The 19,982-nt window shown below is 37.4% G+C and overlaps 3 protein-coding genes across 3 annotated transcripts; 2 read left to right on the plus strand and 1 right to left on the minus strand.

The window, feature by feature from the left end:
- Positions 1-177: 177 nt before the first annotated feature.
- hddc3 (HD domain containing 3) lies at positions 178-5,272 on the plus strand. Its single transcript, XM_077590374.1, has 4 exons — positions 178-418; positions 2,808-2,863; positions 2,963-3,203; positions 5,073-5,272. Exons 1-4 carry the CDS (start codon positions 307-309, stop codon positions 5,201-5,203), a joined length of 540 nt encoding a protein of 179 aa, XP_077446500.1. The 5' UTR covers positions 178-306; the 3' UTR covers positions 5,204-5,272.
- A 1,692-nt stretch (positions 5,273-6,964) lies between these two features.
- Positions 6,965-13,810, plus strand: mfap1 (microfibril associated protein 1). The gene is made up of 8 exons (XM_077590360.1): positions 6,965-7,188; positions 8,196-8,412; positions 8,506-8,644; positions 9,630-9,817; positions 11,462-11,731; positions 11,833-11,992; positions 12,689-12,778; positions 13,263-13,810. The coding sequence occupies exons 1-8, from the start codon at positions 7,107-7,109 to the stop codon at positions 13,440-13,442; spliced, it is 1,326 nt and encodes a 441-aa protein (XP_077446486.1). The 5' UTR covers positions 6,965-7,106; the 3' UTR covers positions 13,443-13,810.
- A 26-nt stretch (positions 13,811-13,836) lies between these two features.
- Positions 13,837-17,917, minus strand: hypk (huntingtin interacting protein K). Its single transcript, XM_077590384.1, has 4 exons — positions 17,724-17,917; positions 17,308-17,363; positions 16,072-16,123; positions 13,837-14,061 (listed from the first exon to the last, which is right to left on the minus strand). Exons 1-4 carry the CDS (start codon positions 17,883-17,885, stop codon positions 13,966-13,968), a joined length of 366 nt encoding a protein of 121 aa, XP_077446510.1. The 5' UTR covers positions 17,886-17,917; the 3' UTR covers positions 13,837-13,965.
- Between the last annotated feature and the right edge of the window lie 2,065 nt (positions 17,918-19,982).

Genomic DNA, 19,982 nt, shown 5'->3' on the forward strand with positions numbered 1-19,982 from the left:
ATAAAATCCAATGTATGTGTATATGTATGTATACTGTGTATACATACATATACACATACGTTTGGATTTTAATCAAACAGTCAAAAATGCAAATGCATTTTTACCTATCCCAAAGCAAAGCATGTAATGTTGTTATGAGGATGGCAAGTACCAACCTGTGTAGGAACAAATGCCAACAACGAAGTGTTTCTTACCGGATACCGCTACGCTGAGTGTTGTAATGCTCAAACTATTTGAACGTATACGTAACACATCGAAAAGTCGTTCCCTATTTTTGGTTACAAACTCAATGGTTGCAACCAAATTATGAACACAGACGCCGTATTGTTGTTAGAGACCGTGAATTTCGCTGCTGAAAAGCATCGAAACCAGCGCCGTAAAGACCCAGAGAAAACGCCATATATCAACCACCCCATCGGTGAGTTCCTAAATGCTATCATAAGATGCAGGTAAAATATCAAATAGAAGAGCCAAAAAGTGTATTGTGTATTTTGGAACCTGAGAAAAAAAATGTTGAATCCTATTATATAACAAATTGTGCATGTAAAATAAAAGATTCACTCAAAAACTCCACAGGAAATACATACATGTAAATTAATCAAGATAATTTCACTTTCTATGATAAAATATATTGAAATTACTATCTATTTCTTCATTCTCGTCATACTATAAGGTCATTTTTTCATAAAAGTGGTTTACATGATCTGACAGGTCTCAAAATTAGTTTTTCAAACAAGTCTAGGGGTACCTGTGACATTTTCACAGATATGTTCTCTATATCATTAATAAATACAGCCGTACCTCTACTTCCGAAATTAATTGGTTACAGAACTTTTTTTGTAACTTGAAAAAAAAAAAAAAGAAGTTATCCAATCCTGTGTGCGTGCGTGCGTTGCTTTAATTTTCCCATTAAAATGTAGCTTAATATGATTTTGTCCTTCAAGCAACCACACGAGTTCTACAATTTGACCGTAGTTGATCATTTTTTGGTGCTTCTAGTCATGTGGTTGATCGTTTTTGATGGTTGTTTGTCGCTCAGGATTTAGAGTGGCGCACGGTGATTTCAAATAACTATAGCATAAAACTATTTATCTGCTCATCTTGAAATGTATACGAGGTCACGAGTGATCACTTACGGGTTTGAATAAAACAATGGAAGCGTGCGAACCTGACAAAAGTTAGATTTGTAATTAACTTAGTACGAATTATCTTAAAGGCAAATAATTCATTTGGCTATAATATTTTTCAATAATTCTTTTTTTAATGTGTTCTTTATGAAGTCGTGTTTCTGGATTGAAATGAAGCGTAAATCGCGTCTTTGCCAGACAAAATGGGCATGTCAATGTTGCTATTTTGATTAGCTATGCTAGCTAATCGTAAAAATGATTGACCAAACCTCATTTTAGCTCAATATTAATTTTAAAAAAGGTATACTTGTTCTTTTAAGCTCTTGCATGCATACGTACATATATATATATATATATATATATATATATATATATATATATATATATATATATATATATATATATATATATATATATATACAGACGCTCCCCTACTTACGAACATTCAACTTACGAACAACGGTACATACGAACATGTCTGCAAATTGCGTTTAAGTCCAAAAATGTTCGCAAGTCCAATTTTGTATTTCGCGCCTTTTTCGGAGTAGTACTTCTTTCCGCCGCTAATACCGACGCATGGCGCTGTGAGAGCTCAGCTCACCCAGCATCTACCTTCTTCTTCGTTGCAATGCGGAAGTGCGTGAATGTATCTCCAGTGTGCAAAGAACCTTTTTCATTTGTATCATTAAATATCTCATGCATCCAATATTGAATATGGTTGGTAAAAAGCTAAAGGCTTCTATTGAGGGAGTTGCAAGGAAGAGGCAAGCCATTTCATTTGAAACGAGTGGCAATAATAACGAAGCTTGATGCGCGTGAGAGTGGTGAGCGTTTCACGGGCATTGAATCGTTCGACCGTCAGTACCATTTATAAACAGAAAGATCGAGCAGCAGGACCCAAATATTGAACGTTGCACAAAGTTTGCAAATCAATTGAATGATGCCATACAGTGCTACCGCATCATTTATGATGAAAAAAATAAGAAAACTGTGCAATCGTCATTAGGTCGCTTCTTTTGGCCAGTTTCTAATACATAAATCTCTCTCTCTCTCTACAGTACTGTACATATTCTCTCCATTTTATGAAATGTTTTTTTTTTCAGTACAAACCAATGCGTGTTACTTATACAAGCCTTAAACATACAAATGCACTTATATAAACCTTCAATATACTTATATCGGCCTTAAACATAAATTATAACACAAAATATAGCACTGAATCAACTTACAAACAAATTCAACTTATGAACAATCGCTCGGAACCAATTGCGTTCGTAAGTAGGGGAGCGTCTGTATATATATATATGTATATATATATGTATATATGTGTGTGTGTATATATATATATATATATACACATATACATATATATATATATATATACATATATATACAAATATATACATATATATATATATATATATATATATATATATATATACACATACATACAGTTTAACCAGTGAGATTTCTGCTGAAAACAAGAAGCACCTGACTGCAATCCACTGATTGGACTTGTAGGATACTAGATTGGTGAAAAGGTGCCTATCTATGGGTTTAAATGAAAACCCACACTGCGACCCTTTGTGGAATAGTTTGCCCACCACTGTGCTAGAGGTAACTAAATTGTTGGGCACATCAAGCTCTTCTAATTATTTGTCCTCTCTCTCTGTTGCAAAGGAGTAGCAAGGATTCTCAGCCATGAAGCTGACATCACTGATGTCGTGGTATTGCAAGTATGCGTATCATAGGTCTATACATTCCTGTCATCTGTCTTTTGCTGCATCAAATAAACAAAGTATTTTGGGTGTGTTTGTATGATCTTTTCCTGGAAGGCTGCTCTTCTTCATGACACTTTGGAGGATACAGACACAAAGACCCATGAGTTGGAAACCAAGTTTGGAGAGGTTGTTGCTCGGGTCGTTCAGGAGGTGACAGATGATAAGAGTCTATCCAAACAGGAGAGGAAACGCTTACAGGTGGAACACGCACCTCACTGTAGCCGCCAGGCCAAATTGGTCAAACTTGCAGACAAACTCTACAACCTCAGGGATTTGAACCGCTGCACACCTGTCGGTAAATACATTAAAGCCTGTCTCTTTACCTAAAAAAAATATACTCAAAACAGTTTTAAAAATTTAGGCTTACTGGCGAACAGTCTAGGTCAGTGTTTCCCAACCGATGTGCCGTCAGCAATGGTCAGGTGTGCCGTGGGAAATTGCAAGAAGTCATACAATGTAATATTCAGAGAGATAAATAAATATGAATATAACTAGATTAAAATTGAACTATTACAAGGTTAAAATCAAAATATGATCAACGTTAAATTATAGATTATACTATTACAAGATTAAAATTGTGAAACAGTTATTTTGTGGGATCTAATCCATATACATTCAATAACTTCGAATTAGAGGAAGCACACAGAGTCAGCCGTGATGAGTTTTAACTAGCTTCAACTGAAGGAGGTAGTCAGAGTAGCCAGCACCAGTAGATCTACTAACCTCCAGCCTGACCAGTTTGAGTCCCCGCCTGCCTCCTACAGATCCGCCAGTTTTATTGACAAAGGTCATGTGACACAGATACAAACTTTAGGCGGGAAAATGTGAACAAAGAAATGGGCGTGTCATGGTAGATGACGCACCCCTTACTAATAGGTGTCATGATGGAAATTTCCACTAGCCTATGCACAATTCTATTCTAGTGACTACACTAAATAAACCAATTGACTAATAAAAAGCATAAGAATACATTCCATACTCCACACATTTTGTTGCTTATTTTCTCTAACATGAACCAGAAGATGTTTGGTTTCTAGGGCATCAACTTTTGCCAACGTAAGGTGTGAGCAGAACTTTGATGAGAATGATTATTGTTAATATAGGCAACAGTTTTACATTAAAAGATTTTCAGATGGTGGTGTCTCATGAGATTTTTTTCAATGCTAAAAGTCAAAAGTCAAAAAAGGTTGTGAAACACTGGTCTAGGTTGTAGTCTGCCTTCCACACGAATTCAGCTGGGACAGGCTCCAGCAACCCCCGCAACAATTACGAGGATGCGTGTTACGGAAGATGAACCCTCGCTGGTCCCTCCTGCTTGTTTAGAACCAAAAGACAATAGTTGCGCTATTAAATAAAATATCTTTTGAAAAATGGGTGTTCAACAAATAAAAGATTGAGTTTACACAGTTAGAGAAGGTGAAGAAATGCAATCGCTCGTCTATTAGAATCCGACAGCCGTTTCTGGCCACCATAAAAAAATTCAACTCTACGTTGCACGGTTTGGACAAATGTAGCGAGAGAATTTTAACATACACACACACTCACACACCCATAAATATGCTTTATAAGGATTAATAGCATAGATAATGAAATACAGGCGGCGGTTCAGCGGATGAGTGGTTAGCGCATCGGCCTCACAGTGACAGTTTGCATGTTCTCCCGGGAATTTGTGGGTTTTCTCCGGCTACTCCGATTTCCTCCCACATTCTAAATACATGCATGGTAGGCTGATTGGACACTCTAAATTGCCCCTAGGTGGAGTGTGAGTGTGAATGGTTGTTTGTCTCCTTTTGTTCTGCGATTGGCTGGCCACCAATTCAGGGTGTCTCCCGCCTCTGGCCCAAAGTCAGCTGGGATCGGCTCCAGCACCCCCCGCGACCCTCATGGAGTTTTCATTTTCCCCACCGTGCGATTGACTGGCCACCAATTCAGAGTGTCCCCAACACGGTGCTAATAGTTAGCTGGGATAAGCTCCAGCACCACCGTGGCCCTTTTGAGTATAAGCGGTTCAGAAAATGAATGAATAATGAAATACATTCATCACCCATTGTGATCGCTTTCACAAAATTTTGCATTGTATAGTGAAATAAAATTTACTTGTCGAAACATTAAACAAATGCTATTCAGTTACAATTATATATCCACTGTTGTGCATCTTTTTCAGGCTGGGACGCTGAGCGGGTCCAGCAATATTTTGTGTGGGCCTCTAACGTTGTGAAAGGCCTGAAAGGTACCAACTCAGCTCTGGAGAAGAAGCTGGAGGAGTTGTTCAGACAGAGAGGAGTCCAGCTCTAACATATCAGCAATACAAAGACAGTCATGGTTTCCATTCAAAGATTATTCAATAAATTGATTTGCTTTGCACACATTCGTTCGTATTTTATTTTTCTGAAAGTCTCACCTATCATACAAAAATATATATTGTCTCATGCAGCCATCATGTTGTCAACTGGAAAATATGCACTGAAACTAGCGCACCTATCCATGGTGAACAAGTTAGACACAAAGAGCAAAAATTTTAAACAGAGTCAAAGCCACAACACGCAGTGAACTGCCAAAACAGACAGACACACACAAAACAACATCATTCACCATAATATTTCCCATTACAAAATCACAATGTGTTCATTTAAAGGTGTCCAAATCCAATCTGCCACATTTTTAAATATTCTATATGGGTTTTTAATGGGCCCTGATGAATTTGAGTGTGTTTTAAGAGAGGCTAAAAATAAGAAACATGAAACAAGTCTATGAGCCAGAATATGTTCAAAATATATGATAAGAAGCAAAAAGCCACATTCATTTTGGCCAGGAGACGCATGTGGCTCGAGAGCTGCGTGTTTGCCACCCTGCCCTGGGGCATTAGCCCCATTTGTTACATGGCCCTTAGCCTGGTGCTTTTTCTTGCCAATAAATTGAATTGAATTGAATTGAATTGAATTAGCAGTATGGCCACACGCAAAGAATGTTTAAAATGAATGAATAAATGCATCGGAAATTTTCTGTTAATTTTAGTCGACACAACACCATCATTTTTACTGATTTTATTGAATCTGAGGCAATGTCTCTGTTGCACTCGAATGTACAAAACACAAAAAGTTCTTTCAAACACTGGTGAGCAGTTGGTTTTAATCAATGTTGGCCAGTTGATCCACCATGCTGTCACCCAGGTGCTGAGTAAAAAAACAACTTGCTTTTGATTAGTATCACTTTTAAAAAAACAAAAACTTTTTAGCACATTCCCTGACCCATACCTTAAAAATTACAAATGTGGTCTTGCCTGGCCAAGATGCACTCCCGGCAAGATTGACGACTGTGCGAACCGCAGTCTTTCAATAAAGATGGGTGCATAGATTCTGGTGAGTTATAGTGATGATAAATTTGACTAAATGAAGAGGGGAATGTTATAAAAAATGCATAATAAAAGTAATTTTAGTCTTACTGAAAGAGGGAAGCATGGGACAGGTGATTGCAGCTGCGAGATTAGTTTGAACATTTCATTTGCATGTGAAATATATGAGCCTGAATGAAGAGATTTGACTGAACTGAAAAGAATTGTTTAGAAATTCTCTGGCAAAATTTAGAAAGTAAAGAACATTGGATTTATTATTATTATTATTATTATTATTATTATTATTATTATTTGAAGGACAGAAATGCAATTAATAGGACAGATCCTTCCTGCCATCAGCTGTCAGGCTCTTCAACAAAAAAATCTGAATGTTTATGTATGTATGTATATATATATATATATATATATATATATATATATATATATATATATATATATATATATATATATATATATATATTTAATTATATTTTATTTAGGTCTACAATGTCTTTTCCTTTGTCTGTGTTTTCACCTTCTTGCTACTGCAACAAAGTGAATTTTCCAAGTACGGGATGAATAAAGTTTAATCTAATCTAATAATTATTGATTTTTAAATTATTCTTTTTTAGTGCTGTAGTTTTAGAATTTTGGAGAAGTACTATATAATACGTACATACTATGAGCGACAATCGCTCCAGACCAGTAGGTGGAGAAGAAAAAGAAAGTACAGCCGAAGAAGACTGTGGCTCCGCCCACTGTATACACCATAGTGGATGTGCACAGATAGCCACTCAAAATTTGAAGCACTGGCACGTTCTTTTGCCAGGAAAATACGACTGAGTTTGGTTTCTCCCACACGCAGCCATGTCTAACCACGACCCCGTCAACATGAAGCTTCCAGCTATACAATCCACGGCTGGAGCCGTACCCGTCCGGAATGAGAAAGGTGAGACATTGTACTGTACACTCTTAGCTAAAAGCCTGCTAGCATACCAGGCCAATGCTAACCCTAAACATCAGCCTCGTCCTAGACCTAGAATCTAGGTAGGACAAGGCTGATGTTCATCTTGAACCTTAATGATCAGAAAATTTCTTGTCCATTGAGTTAAAATATATTTTCGAGGTCTTTAACAGTTTTTATATTTTTTAATTATTCATTACAGTAATTCATCCATTTTCCCCACCGGATATATTTTTATATACTATATTATATACGTATATATCGTCACTAGGGTCGCGGGGGTGATGGAGCCTATCCCAGCTGATTTCGGGCCAGAGGCAGGGGACACCCTGAATTGGTGGCTAGCCAATCGCAGGGCACAAGGAGACAAACAACCATTCACGCTCACACTCATATGTAGGGGCAATTTAGATATGGATGTAGGTGGAAACCGGAGAAAAATCCACGCAAGCCTGGGGTAAAATGCCAACTGCACACAACAAGAACCGGACTTGGGATGGAACCCTCGATCCCAGAACTATGAAGCCAACTCACATTAACCTGGGCCGGCCATTAATTAAATGTATTTATTTAATTATTATTATTTCTCTTTGTAGGTGTCTGTCGGTTTTCCTCAAACTCAAACTTATGGAATTAGTAACATGGTCCTTTGACATTCTTGACTATTTGACCAAGTAAATCCAAAATTACACTACATTTTTACTAGTGAGAGACATGCTATACCTGCATGAGAGTTGAGAACATGTTCACATTACCAATTTCTTTTAAATCTAACAACGTGCACAGATGTCAATTAAACTTTGTATTTTTCTTTAATTACTTTTATTTAGCAGTGTATTTCTAAAAGACTATCATTGAGGTGCCATATTTTCAATATCCGTTAATATCAGTTAATACCATTTGTATAACTTAATAGTTAATACTATTAGTGTCAAGATGTATTTTGAAAAAAATGTCGACATTGTTTGTAATGTGTGTTTTTTTTTCCATAGGTGAGATCTCAATGGAGAAGGTGAAGGTAAAAAGATACGTGTCAGGCAAACGTCCAGACTATGCACCGATGGAGTCATCAGATGAGGAAGAGGAGGATTTCCAGTTTGTTAAAAAGGGAAAGGACCTTGAACCTGAGGTGGAACAAGAGGAAGAGGACGTATCGGACCCCCGTCTAAAGCGTTTGCTCAACCGTGTCTCGGAGGACGTAGAGGAGAGGTATCACATCTCTCATGAAGTTTGAAGTCGTGAGCTTTTCCGAATGAGAGGTTACGCATGAATAGTTAACCCCTCGTCCGCGTCTTCATTCAGGCTGGCGAGACATCGGCAGATAGAGGAGCCGGAAGTTGTCGCAGAGAGCAGCGAAGACTCGGATGAAGGCACCTGGCATCCACAACGGGAGGAAAGCAGCGAGGAGGAAGAGGAGGAAGAGGAAGAAGTTGACGATGAGGTTCTTGTCAATAATGGCCTTGAAATGTTTGTTTTCATGCATGTTTACTGTTTAATTATGTATTCATTGCTGGGTTCCATTGGTCGGTAATAAGACTTCAACGCCGAGTAAAAATGTGTCAATCATTTGATAGCTTTTAAGACACAACCATATTTTTTTTCAATACAGATAGCCTTTGATTTGTAGAGTGCCAATGATTATATTTTTATTATTTCAAATCACTATACATTGAGCAGGTCTGACAGAATAGGGGTTAGGAGGCCTTAAACACCCATGAAAATTGGTAGCAGAAGCATGACAAAAACTACTGTGATATCCGGACTATAAGCTGCCACTTTTTTCCTCCGCTTTGAATCCTGCGGGTTGTGGGCTGTTGTGACCCTTAAATTGATTTTTACAGGCCAACGGCAGGATGTCATTAAGAGGTTTTTTGGCTCCCATTGACGGCCTTGGCTGTGCAATTCATTTTAAGTGGGAGGGTTGGCTGCCATTCTCCCACTTCAAATGGATTGGGCGTCTACTAGAAATAAACTATTTGAATGGAGGTTGCATCCTGGCCAGAGGAAGAACAAATTTAAGTGACAGTGTTATAGGTCCAATCTACTTCACATGGATTGGACTAGTGAGCAAATTTTGTGATTGGAGAGTTTAAATTTAGTTTTTTAGAGCCACGTGATTAAACGTCAATGGTACTAAGAGTTCATTAATAACAAATAACATTTTGTTACTCTTATGTAGTATCAAAAATGTTATCAAGCGTTCTTTTAGTTTTTTTTATTACCAATATTGAATTGAAAAGATGTGATTATCCCTGCGGCTTATAGTCAATCCAGTTTGTCTTATATGAATATAATATACAGTTTTCTTGTCAAATTGGATGGGTTTGGCTGATAGTCAGGTGTGCCTTTTTGTACAACAATTACAATACTGGCCTTGAAAGAAAAAAAAGTGGATTGAAAATGGAAAAACCTGAATCTTTTTGCAGGAAATTGAGAAGCGTCGATCGACGATGCGGGAACGAGCACTGGAACGCAAGACTGAAGAGATGGAAGTCATGGAGTTGGAGGAGGAAGGCAAATCTGGGGAGGAATCAGAGTCTGAGTCTGAATATGAAGAATATACAGACAGTGAAGATGAAGCAGAGCCCAGACTTAAACCAGTCTTCATCCGCAAGTGTGTGCTCCTTTCATCATGTGAACAACTCTATGCGACGTTCTTTACAGTGTTAATTTAAAGCAGGGGTATCACACTCGGTTTGATTGGTGGGGCAAATTCATGCCAAAGAAATCTAATGCGGGCCAGACTAGTTTATTCTTTCCTAAAAAGGTTACCGTATACCGTTTAGTGTCATTATACAACAGCTGCGTATAATGAAATTAGTGGTGCTACTCCACAGTGCGTGTTTCCCAATAAAAACATAAGTAATGTTGGAATAATGATTCAAACCTTTTAAATCATTATTAGTAATATTTAATTAAAAAAGGAAGAACATCTTTCAACAAATTCTGCTTACAACTTCGAAGGAGATGCCTTGTGACGTCGTCTCAGTCCACAGTGCATTCTGCATTGCAGTAACTGAATCATTGTATTTAATCGCGACATTCGAAAAACATGGTTATGTAATCAGTACAATAACACTCGATGGTTTAGAAAAACAACAGTGTGAGGAATGCATTATAAGGTCAACGAAGTAGTATTATAATGTAAGCAAAGCCGTATTTTCAAATCTGCTGTTGGAGTCTCGTCATAACAGTCTCATTGGGTCCTGCTTTGGCCTTGTAAAGGAGACGAGACGATGATGTGGAGGAAAAATGTCCATGTTCCCATGACTGTTTATAGCCTTACTACTTATTTAAAAAAAATGCTTACAACACATATAGAATATTCCATAATAATTCTAACAGTAATTTAAAAAGTCACGTCCGGGCAAGGTAATTCTAAAATATTGCACAATCTAAGATATTGCACATTGTTATTGCACACCCCGAAGTTATTGCACAGTAGGGATTGTGTATTGTATTGTGTATCACGTGCGATGATTTTTCTTAAGATTTTCCCTTCATAATAACACATTTGTACTCTCTATTAAAACCATGAATATGGAGGTGAAAATTGTGAATCGGGGGGTGGCTTATATGCGAGAAAATATGGTAACTTACATTGACGTGGCAAGACGTCCAATTCATTTTGAGTGGGAGGGGCGAACGAACATTCCGTTAGTTGAGTTGCTTCTCACAGTCAAAATTGTAACTTACTGGCCACCATTGACGTGACAAGTCGTCCAATTCATTTTGACTGGGAGGGGCGAACGAACATTCCGTTAGTTGAGTCGCTTCTCATAGTCAAAATTGTTTGGATGTCTGGCCCTATGAATGTCAGTGAAAAATGAGCACCACATGCAGTTTAAGTGAATTGGACATGTATTGTTGTCAATGGTACATAATTAATTAATTTTACATCACCTGTAAATTTAGGGTACTTGCTGTAAATTTTGGCTCATTTCCTATTGATTTTGGGGGGAATTTCTAGGCCACTTGCTGTTCATTGTTCACTTTATGCAGTGATGTTTTGGGGCATATTAAGGTTCCTTGTTAACTCATTGGCTGCCATTGATGGCGCAATTTTGAGTTTCGTCAGGAGGCAAAAAAAAACGAATGTGAGGAAATGGAGCAAAATGCGCCCGTGTGATGAAAATTAAAGCATTTGGGTCTGTATGTACAGTGTGAATGAGCTACAAAGGCCCTGTTAGGCCACTTCCGGCCGGTGGGCTGTATTTTTTTACATTGCCAAGAGTAATTCAGTGGTTTTGCCTTCCAGAAAGGACAGAGTGACAGTGGCAGAGCGGGAAGTAGAGCAGCTAAAACAGAAAGAGCTGGAAGCCGAGGCCAAGAGGCAGCAGGAAGAGCGGCGACGCTACACACTGAAGATCGTCGAAGAGGAAGCCAAGAAAGAGTTTGAGGAGAACAGGCGCAGCCTGGCCGCTCTGGAAGCTCTGGACACAGATGGCGAAAACGAGGAAGAGGAGTACGAAGCATGGAAAATTCGCGAACTGAAACGAATTAAGAAGGACCGAGAAGCCAGAGAAGTGTGAGTAGAAGCTGATGTTATCAAAAATTCCACTGGGAATCACTTATTTATCAATCATGCAAACCTAATCGACTTGGTGTATGTTTTGTTTGTGTTGGCAGGATGGAGAAGGAAAAGACAGATATTGAACGATTCCGTGGCATGAAAGATGAGGAGCGCAGGGCTGAGCTCCGCAACAACGGTAAAGTCATCACAAACAAAGCGTCCAAAGGCAAATACAAGTTCCTTCAGAAATACTACCACAGAGGAGCTTTCTTTTTGGTGAGTGAGTCTTCTGGCAGACAATATATCGGGGCAATATATGGACTGTTTTCGGCCGACAGATAGCCAACATAACAGGATAACTGTTATGGTCACTCTTTGGGTGATGCTATTTCTCATGATGGTCAGCCCACGTGTAGACTTTTATCAAGATTAGCCGATATCTGCAGATAGGTGGTCAGCATAAGAGGATAATTTAGTTTTTCTTTTTGGGGATGTTTTTTTAAAAATTATTATTATTGTGGTTTTGCACCACCTAAAGGCGTGTTACAAATGAAAGTAGCAGAAGAAGAAAAATGTGTTACAGTCATCCCTCGATCATCGCGAATTCACTTCTTCACAATTTTTTTTCTGCTATTAATTATTGATTTTTTTTAAGTTCATAAAAATGTGAAAATCCACGCTGAAACTCGCAAGCGGAAACCACTCCCGTCTATAATAGCGGTGACCTTACTTCGCAATTTTTCGATTATCGCGGCCATGTCTGGTCTACATTAACCGTGATATTTGAGGGATTACTGTAATTTCCTTTCATAATCATTGTGCTAAAAAAATTGCTAAAGGAAACGATCTTCCAAAATCAACTTTTACCCCCCACCCCAATACAAGTTGCGATTAAATGCTCATGATAAAGATTATACCCCCCGTGTTGAATTCTGCAGGTCTTTTTACAAGTAAACCTGTTTTGTGTTGCAGGATGAGGAGGACGAAGTTTACAAGAGAGACTTCAGTGCGCCCACTCTGGAGGATCATTTCAACAAAACCATCTTGCCCAAAGTCATGCAGGTCAGCTCTCATCTGTCGCAGTGGCAACGCATACTTCCTCGATCCATTACAAATGTCCAGTTTTTAAATGCCGTATTTTCTCGCCTATAAACCGTATTTGTAACAAAAAAAATGATGACTGAATCAATGGTACGACTTAGATGCAAGACTTACACCAATGCTATACTCTTTTTCAATAGTAGATGTTGGCAAATTAACATTTACTATTTGTTGGTTATTTTCAGTTTTGCAGTAAGAAAACAACCATTACCGAATGAATTTCCTCATGATATTGACCCTAATATTGCATTTTTAATTCAAACAGTATCTCAGAAATACCACGTGCATGCTTTTTCTTAAGTAAAAAGTAACACATTTGTACTCCCTATTAAAATCATGAATATGGAGGTGAAAATTGTCAATCCGGGTTCCGGTTACATGCGAGAAAATACCGTGTCTTCCAATGCTCTCTCTGATTCGGACTCATTTTTCTTCTCCCTCTTAGGTTAAAAACTTTGGCCGGTCGGGACGTACCAAGTATACCCATCTGGTGGATCAGGACACCACGTCGTTTGAGTCTGCGTGGGCTCAAGAAAGTGCTCAGAACAACAAGTTCTTTAAACAGAAGGCAGCAGGAGTAAGAGATGTGTTTGACAGGCCTACTGTGAAGAGGAAGAAGACTTAAAATTTACTTGCATTGCGCACTCTGCCCTTGCCAGGACTTGATTTTTTAAAAGACAGTTTCTGTTTGGAATCATTGGAGCCATCTTAAAAGACTGAAAACTGGTGTGAGTTTAGTTTTCACTGTATTTTGACCAATATTCATGTTTATTGTCCCAAGTGAAAGACAGTCTATTAGGCCTCAACAGTGCTCAATGTTTTTTGATCCGATGCTCAGAGCTAGAGAGTTAATGGCTCAAGATGTACAATAAACTTGTACATTTGGTCACCAAGTTATGATTTTGAATTAAATAATTTGTTCATTTTTTATTGTTGTACATGAGTTTTTTAAAAAATAAATAAAACCTGTATTTTCAGTTATAAGGTGTAGATTTACTGTAAACAAGCACACAACAGTATTGTTTTTTTAAATATATTTATTGTGAAAAGCCTTGCTTCAAGGGGAAAAAATGTCATCACACAGCATAAATTGAAAAGTTCAACGTTAATGAAGTTGAACAGAACTGATCAAGGAGTCATGTGTTTGCTCAATTAGTCAGAGCCACCAGAGCTTCCACCACGTTGCCCATGTGTTCTCTCAGACTGCGCTCTGCTGCGAATCTGGAAATTTCCATCTCTGACATCTGCAGCACAAAATGAACACCTGATCACCAAACAACACCTGGTTGCTGTTATTTTCCTAAGTACTTCTACATACGGGCAGCTCTACCTACGAGATGCTCGAGATACGAGGAACATTTCGAGCAAATAATTAGCTCTAGATACAAGAAAATTTTCGAGATCCGAGAAAGCCAGGTGGCCATGACAAGAGAGGCTGTTTATCATTGTAGCGCACTGTCTTTTTTTGCTGCATCTCTTTCGTGTATAACATATCTACGAGCACTAATCGGTTTCTTCACACGAGTTTCTCCTACACATGGACCAGAAAACGCACAACGCGCATGCGCGGGCAAAAAGAGGGCTTTCTGGGTAATGAAGTACACTCGTGCACACAACACCGATAGCCAATGGCACCCTTTCTCAGAATAAAACTTCATTACCCACAATCAATACGTGGGTAGGTTGAGCTGTTGCATTTCCTGTTTTTCCTTCCTTAGCCTGTTAGCTCCCACGATTGCTCATTCAAGACTACTTCTCGTTGGCAAGTGGTCATGCGTTATCCTATTGTAAGGACATTTGTGTGCATCATTTTCAGAATATTTTGAACGGAATACAACAGCAAACAGCCCATCGATAGCGAACGTTAGGGTGGAGGCGTGGCAAACAGCTAACCCGGAGAACGAAGGTAAAAAAAAAAAAAAAAAAATTAGAATTCAGTTTTGTGTAAAGTTACATTAAACTTTTGTTTGAGTGTGTCTGTATATATTAATCCAAGTTAATTTAAATTAGTTTGTTCGGTTATGAGTGCGTTGCCGTGGATAAAGTCCCCCCGAGAACCCCCCCCCCGGCTGCTTCTATGTCTGTCTGTGTACCCTCCGCTCATCTAATCCGTCTAATTTTAGTTCTGTTAAACACATTTTATTACTATTAAACCACTAGTTATGTGTTACTTTTTTAATAGATGGCGAATTAGAAGAAATAAAACATTTTTTCCAATCCAATATCCTTTTTTTGGTGTTTCTTCAGACGGTTGGAACGAATTAATTTGTTTTTAGTTCATTTCAATGGGAAACGTTCGTTCGAGTTACGAGAAGATCGACATACGAGCTCAGTCCCGGAACGAATTAAGCTCGTATGTAGAGGTACCACTGTATACAAGATTGCACTTTAAAAAACGATTAAACATTCCCAAGTTTTGGGAGACATTTGCCGACTTCAACCCCTGAATATATCAAAACAATCACAATTTAATATCGGACATTGTGGGCATATCACATTTTTGCTTGCCAAATGTCTGTTTTGTGGGGTTGAAATACAAGTTTCCAAGAATATGTAAATGTACAAAAATAAATAAAAGGGAAAGTTAGTCTCCTGCGACCCTGAGGATAAGCGTAACGAAAAAATGAAATATATCTTTCCTAAAAAAAAAATACAAATGATTAGGCCAACATTACTGTATATATGAGGCGGCCGGCGGCTTTGAGTGGTTAGCACGTCGTCCTCACAGCCCTAGGGTACCGGTTTCAAATCCAGGTCGGTCCACCTGTGTGGAGTTTGCATGTTCTCCCTGGGCCTGCATGGGTTTTCTCCGGGTACTCCGGTTTCCTCCCACATTCCAAAAAACATGCATGGTAGTAGGCTGATTGGACACTCTAAATTGCCCCTAGGTATGAGTGTGAGAGTGAATGGTTGTCTGTCCACCTGTGCCCTGCGATCAACTGGCCACTGGTTCAGGGTGTCCCCGCCTCTGGCCTGAAATCAGCTGGGATAGGTTCCAGCACCCCCCGCGACCCTAGTGAGGATAAAGCGGTTCAGAAAATGAGATGAGATTATACTATACTGTGGTAAAATACATGAGTACAGAGGGGGAAAAAAGGTTTTTTGGGTTTGATTTTGGGGCATATGTTACACCGGAGCATTAAATCATGAGGAAATCAAGGCACATGGTGAAATGCATGACAGTTGTGTACATTAATTAAGACATAGTAACTTCAAACCATATTTAAAAATTCTAGAAATAGTGCCAAACTTACAATTAACTCTACGTCCTCCTTTTTGATAGTGACTTTGGCCAACTCTTTTTCTCTGAAATCAAACAAGATGCATGTTGTGTTAATGTTGTTTACTCATTAAAAAATACTGCAGCATTTGTATTGGTGTAAACTGATCATATTTATTATTACATAACATAAAACAGCATGAAAGTGCTTGTGCAATGGATATGGTGACAAATTTATTTGCGTCCATTAACGCCAACAGACAGACGTCACATCTTTCTGAAATGAGAGGGTTTGCATGTGAATTATGTTTTTGGGGTAGATATTTTGGTAAAAAACAAATGATTATGCAGAGCTGCCAACCTACGTCAACCCAAGATTAAAATTAAAATCAAACTGTTATCATGTTTTTACATTAATTGAATATTGTGTTTTAGCAAACTATTGAAAATGTACAGCATAGTGAAAATAAGTTTATCTTTGTGTTTGGGTCCTTCTATGTGCGTTTCAGTCAGTAATTCCAACATGTGTCGCACTTGCATGTTGTGCAATGTGCAAATGTCGGTTCTGCGGAGATGGCTTCAACATGGGATATTTCGTCGAATACGAACCAATCAATATCTGCGAGTGTCTGGGTTTCTTATTATAAATGTTATCCAAATTGCTATCCATTTCTTCTAATCCTGAGCATATATTGATAAGACTTACCAGTGCTGTGTACCCCTACTTCCTTTACAACAACACCGGAAATGATAGGATTAGTTTCAAAACAAAAGACTGGTGGTTTAGTCAGCCTTAATAATACTTACTTCCCTTATGAAAAAAAACGAAAATGAAAATGTTAAAGCGAATTGATTGCCACGCTGAAGTCGCACAAGACGAATCATTTGTCAAAACTTGTAACTCAGATGATTCACAATGCACTCGTGTTACCGAATTCAACCGGTTTACAGTGCATTTCAATCAAATGTGGAAGTAAGATGTCGGAAGCCATCGCAATGGTGTGGATTTCGAGGCATTTAAATTGGAAATTTGGTACTTTTCCGAAATGGTTGCTTAAAAAAATAAATCAAAATGACAATTTTTGAGGATTTACTCTGGAAATTCCGGAGAAGTTGGCAGCTCTGATTATGTTTCACTGAATGGCAATAGACATCTACTTCCTTTGCACCAGAATTTTACTACAACTATCCATCGACCTGCAAAAATATTTAGTGAGCTTTAAATTTATATAATGAAGTTTGAAGCAATGTGTAATATCCATTTGCTTACCTCTCTTGTTTGGCTTTTTGTTCTCGAGATCTTCTATCTCCAATTACTGACATGGCCTTTGGAGAGGGAGAAAAAAGTATGATTGTTTTTCGGGAAAAAAATATTCATGATAAAGGTCTTTTACGCAGAAACATGAACCACACGTGGCTTAAATATCAACACTACTTTAAAAAGACACATTTTAGAACAGACAACTTTATTTTGACCAATATCAAAGGTGCAGTTCGGGTTTAAAGACGCAACCCCGTTAAATGTATTAATATTTTCTTGTTAAATATAAATGAAACATTTAGCCTGCGGTTAGTAGTAGTTTCTTACTAAAATAAAATATGAGATTTCACATTTTGCTTTCCGCACCACAATAGTGAAATCAGCAGTGGCCGCATGTGTTTCTAAAGTGAAACGGATTCTCTTACTGTTTGTAAATCCGAACTGGATATTTCTTTCTCCTCGGCATAGTCCGTGACCCTCTCCAAATCGGCAGCACCGCTGTCATGTTTACGAGGCTTTTCTGCCGGTTTTCCAGTACAGTTTTCGTCAGCTTCCAGGTCCAAATCGACATCACCCTCCGTCGCCATGTTTGCAATAGTGAAGGGGCTGCCGGAAGGGGTGCCAGATGGAAAAAGTAGAATCCAGCCACCTCATACAGTAAAACCCCGCCCAGTTCAATAAAAAAAGATCCAACCTTGCAAAATGTATATTTTTTATAATTCTGTTTATATTTTCATATTATAACCAGAAACTAATTAGTCAATAGTGGTGGATACATTCTGCTGGAAACATTTTTTGTTGTTGCCAAGAAGCATTTTATTTTTTCAATAAGACAACGAATTACTACGGCCTATTATTTTATTATTATTATTTTATTTTATTTATTTTATTTATTTTATTTATTTTATTTATTTTATTTATTTTATTTATTTTATTTATTTTATTTATTTTATTTATTTTATTTATTTTATTTATTTTATTTATTTTATTTATTTTATTTATTTTATTTATTTTATTTATTTTATTTATTTTATTTATTTTATTTATTTTATTTATTTTATTTATTTTATTTATTTTACTTATTTTATTTATTTTATTTATGTTTTATTTGACCAATTGCTGCGAGTGTAATTTGTATTTGACGTATCGTCTCAAATGTGAATAAATGTATGTTTATTGACCAGTGTTATAGTTTCGAAAAAGCAGCATCTTTTTCATGACCGTGAAGTCCCTTAAACAGGAGTGATCGATATATTATTGTGTTCATAATAGTTTAGCTTTCTTTTTAATAAAAAAAAGGGATCAGACAACGAATTAATAACTAAAAATATATTATTAATAAACAAAACATTAGAAATTAATGTCCAAGTACAACATTGACAATTAGAAACTGCTGTATAGTAATGTAGTTGCGCGCCAAGGGCAGTTGTCTCTCTTCCACAATCTTTGAAAATGGCTCAATTCAGCGGGAGTCCAACCAATCTGGCAACGCTGACGGGGAATCGGCAATTGGGCAAGCTCTTCTTTACCGGCAGAGTAGTAAAGAATTAAACTGCTATTTGGAGCCCTACTGACCTCTAGCGCTGTTTATGACTTATTGTATCCTCACGCTCCATTCAAAAAAAAATTCTGCTCATATCACGTTCAACCTAAAAAAAAAATCCAACTGTTAATTCATAGGTTTTCATTGATTGCGACATACATCAACTATTTTAACTGGGAGAGATCGCCGAGCCCAATATATATATATATATATATATATATATATATATATATATATATATATATATATATATATATATATATATATATATATATATATATATATATATATATATATATATATATATATATATATATATATATGTATGTATATATATATATGTATGTATATATATATATATATATGTATATATATATATATATATATATATATATATATATATATATATACGTATACCAGTGGCGGGCCGTCAGGGCCTTCAAGGCCTTCTCTGCTGGCCTAAGAAATATCTGAATCATATATATTTTGTCCATCAATACTTATGAAATAATTCCAAATGGTCTGTTAGCTTCCTTTCATTGCTTTTCCCCCTGATTGTACTATTTCCAGATGTGTTTTCCAATTGAAGCATTTAACCAATCACATTTCAGCCATTATTTGTTGCCAGGGTCCAAAATCTGCCTCAAGGCCTTCACAATCAGTTCTGCAGGTTCTGCTGCATTAAACAAGCATCAATAAGACTGTTGCTTAACCAATCAGAATTCGATTTGGTGTCACCAAGGCCTTCTCGCAGGCATAGGGATACGTCATCGCTTTCACCAACTACGATTGGCTAGTGATTGAGTGGACTAGCCAGAGCTACCAAACTGTATCTGGAGCAAGCTGCACAAGCAAATATATTGTGTTGATTTAATAGCGGTTTCGTCAACCCACAATGGCAGGTGTAAAATAAATTGATTTGTTTGCAGACTTACTGTCAAATCCATGTTCAAGACGGACTTTTCAAGAAAAAAAAAAGCTGGATATTAAGAAAGGTCGGATAACTTCAAAGCAAGCAAGCCTGTCACAACTGAGAACAAACATTTTCAGCACTAAATCGAATAAAAACATGCCAGAAATACGACAGGTTGATGATTTTTATGTGTCACAGCTATAGCTGCAATAGAGGTTTTATAGCCAT

The sequence above is a fragment of the Stigmatopora argus genome, chromosome 2 (genome assembly GCF_051989625.1).
Source record: "Stigmatopora argus isolate UIUO_Sarg chromosome 2, RoL_Sarg_1.0, whole genome shotgun sequence".
Lineage (NCBI taxonomy): Eukaryota > Metazoa > Chordata > Actinopteri > Syngnathiformes > Syngnathidae > Stigmatopora > Stigmatopora argus.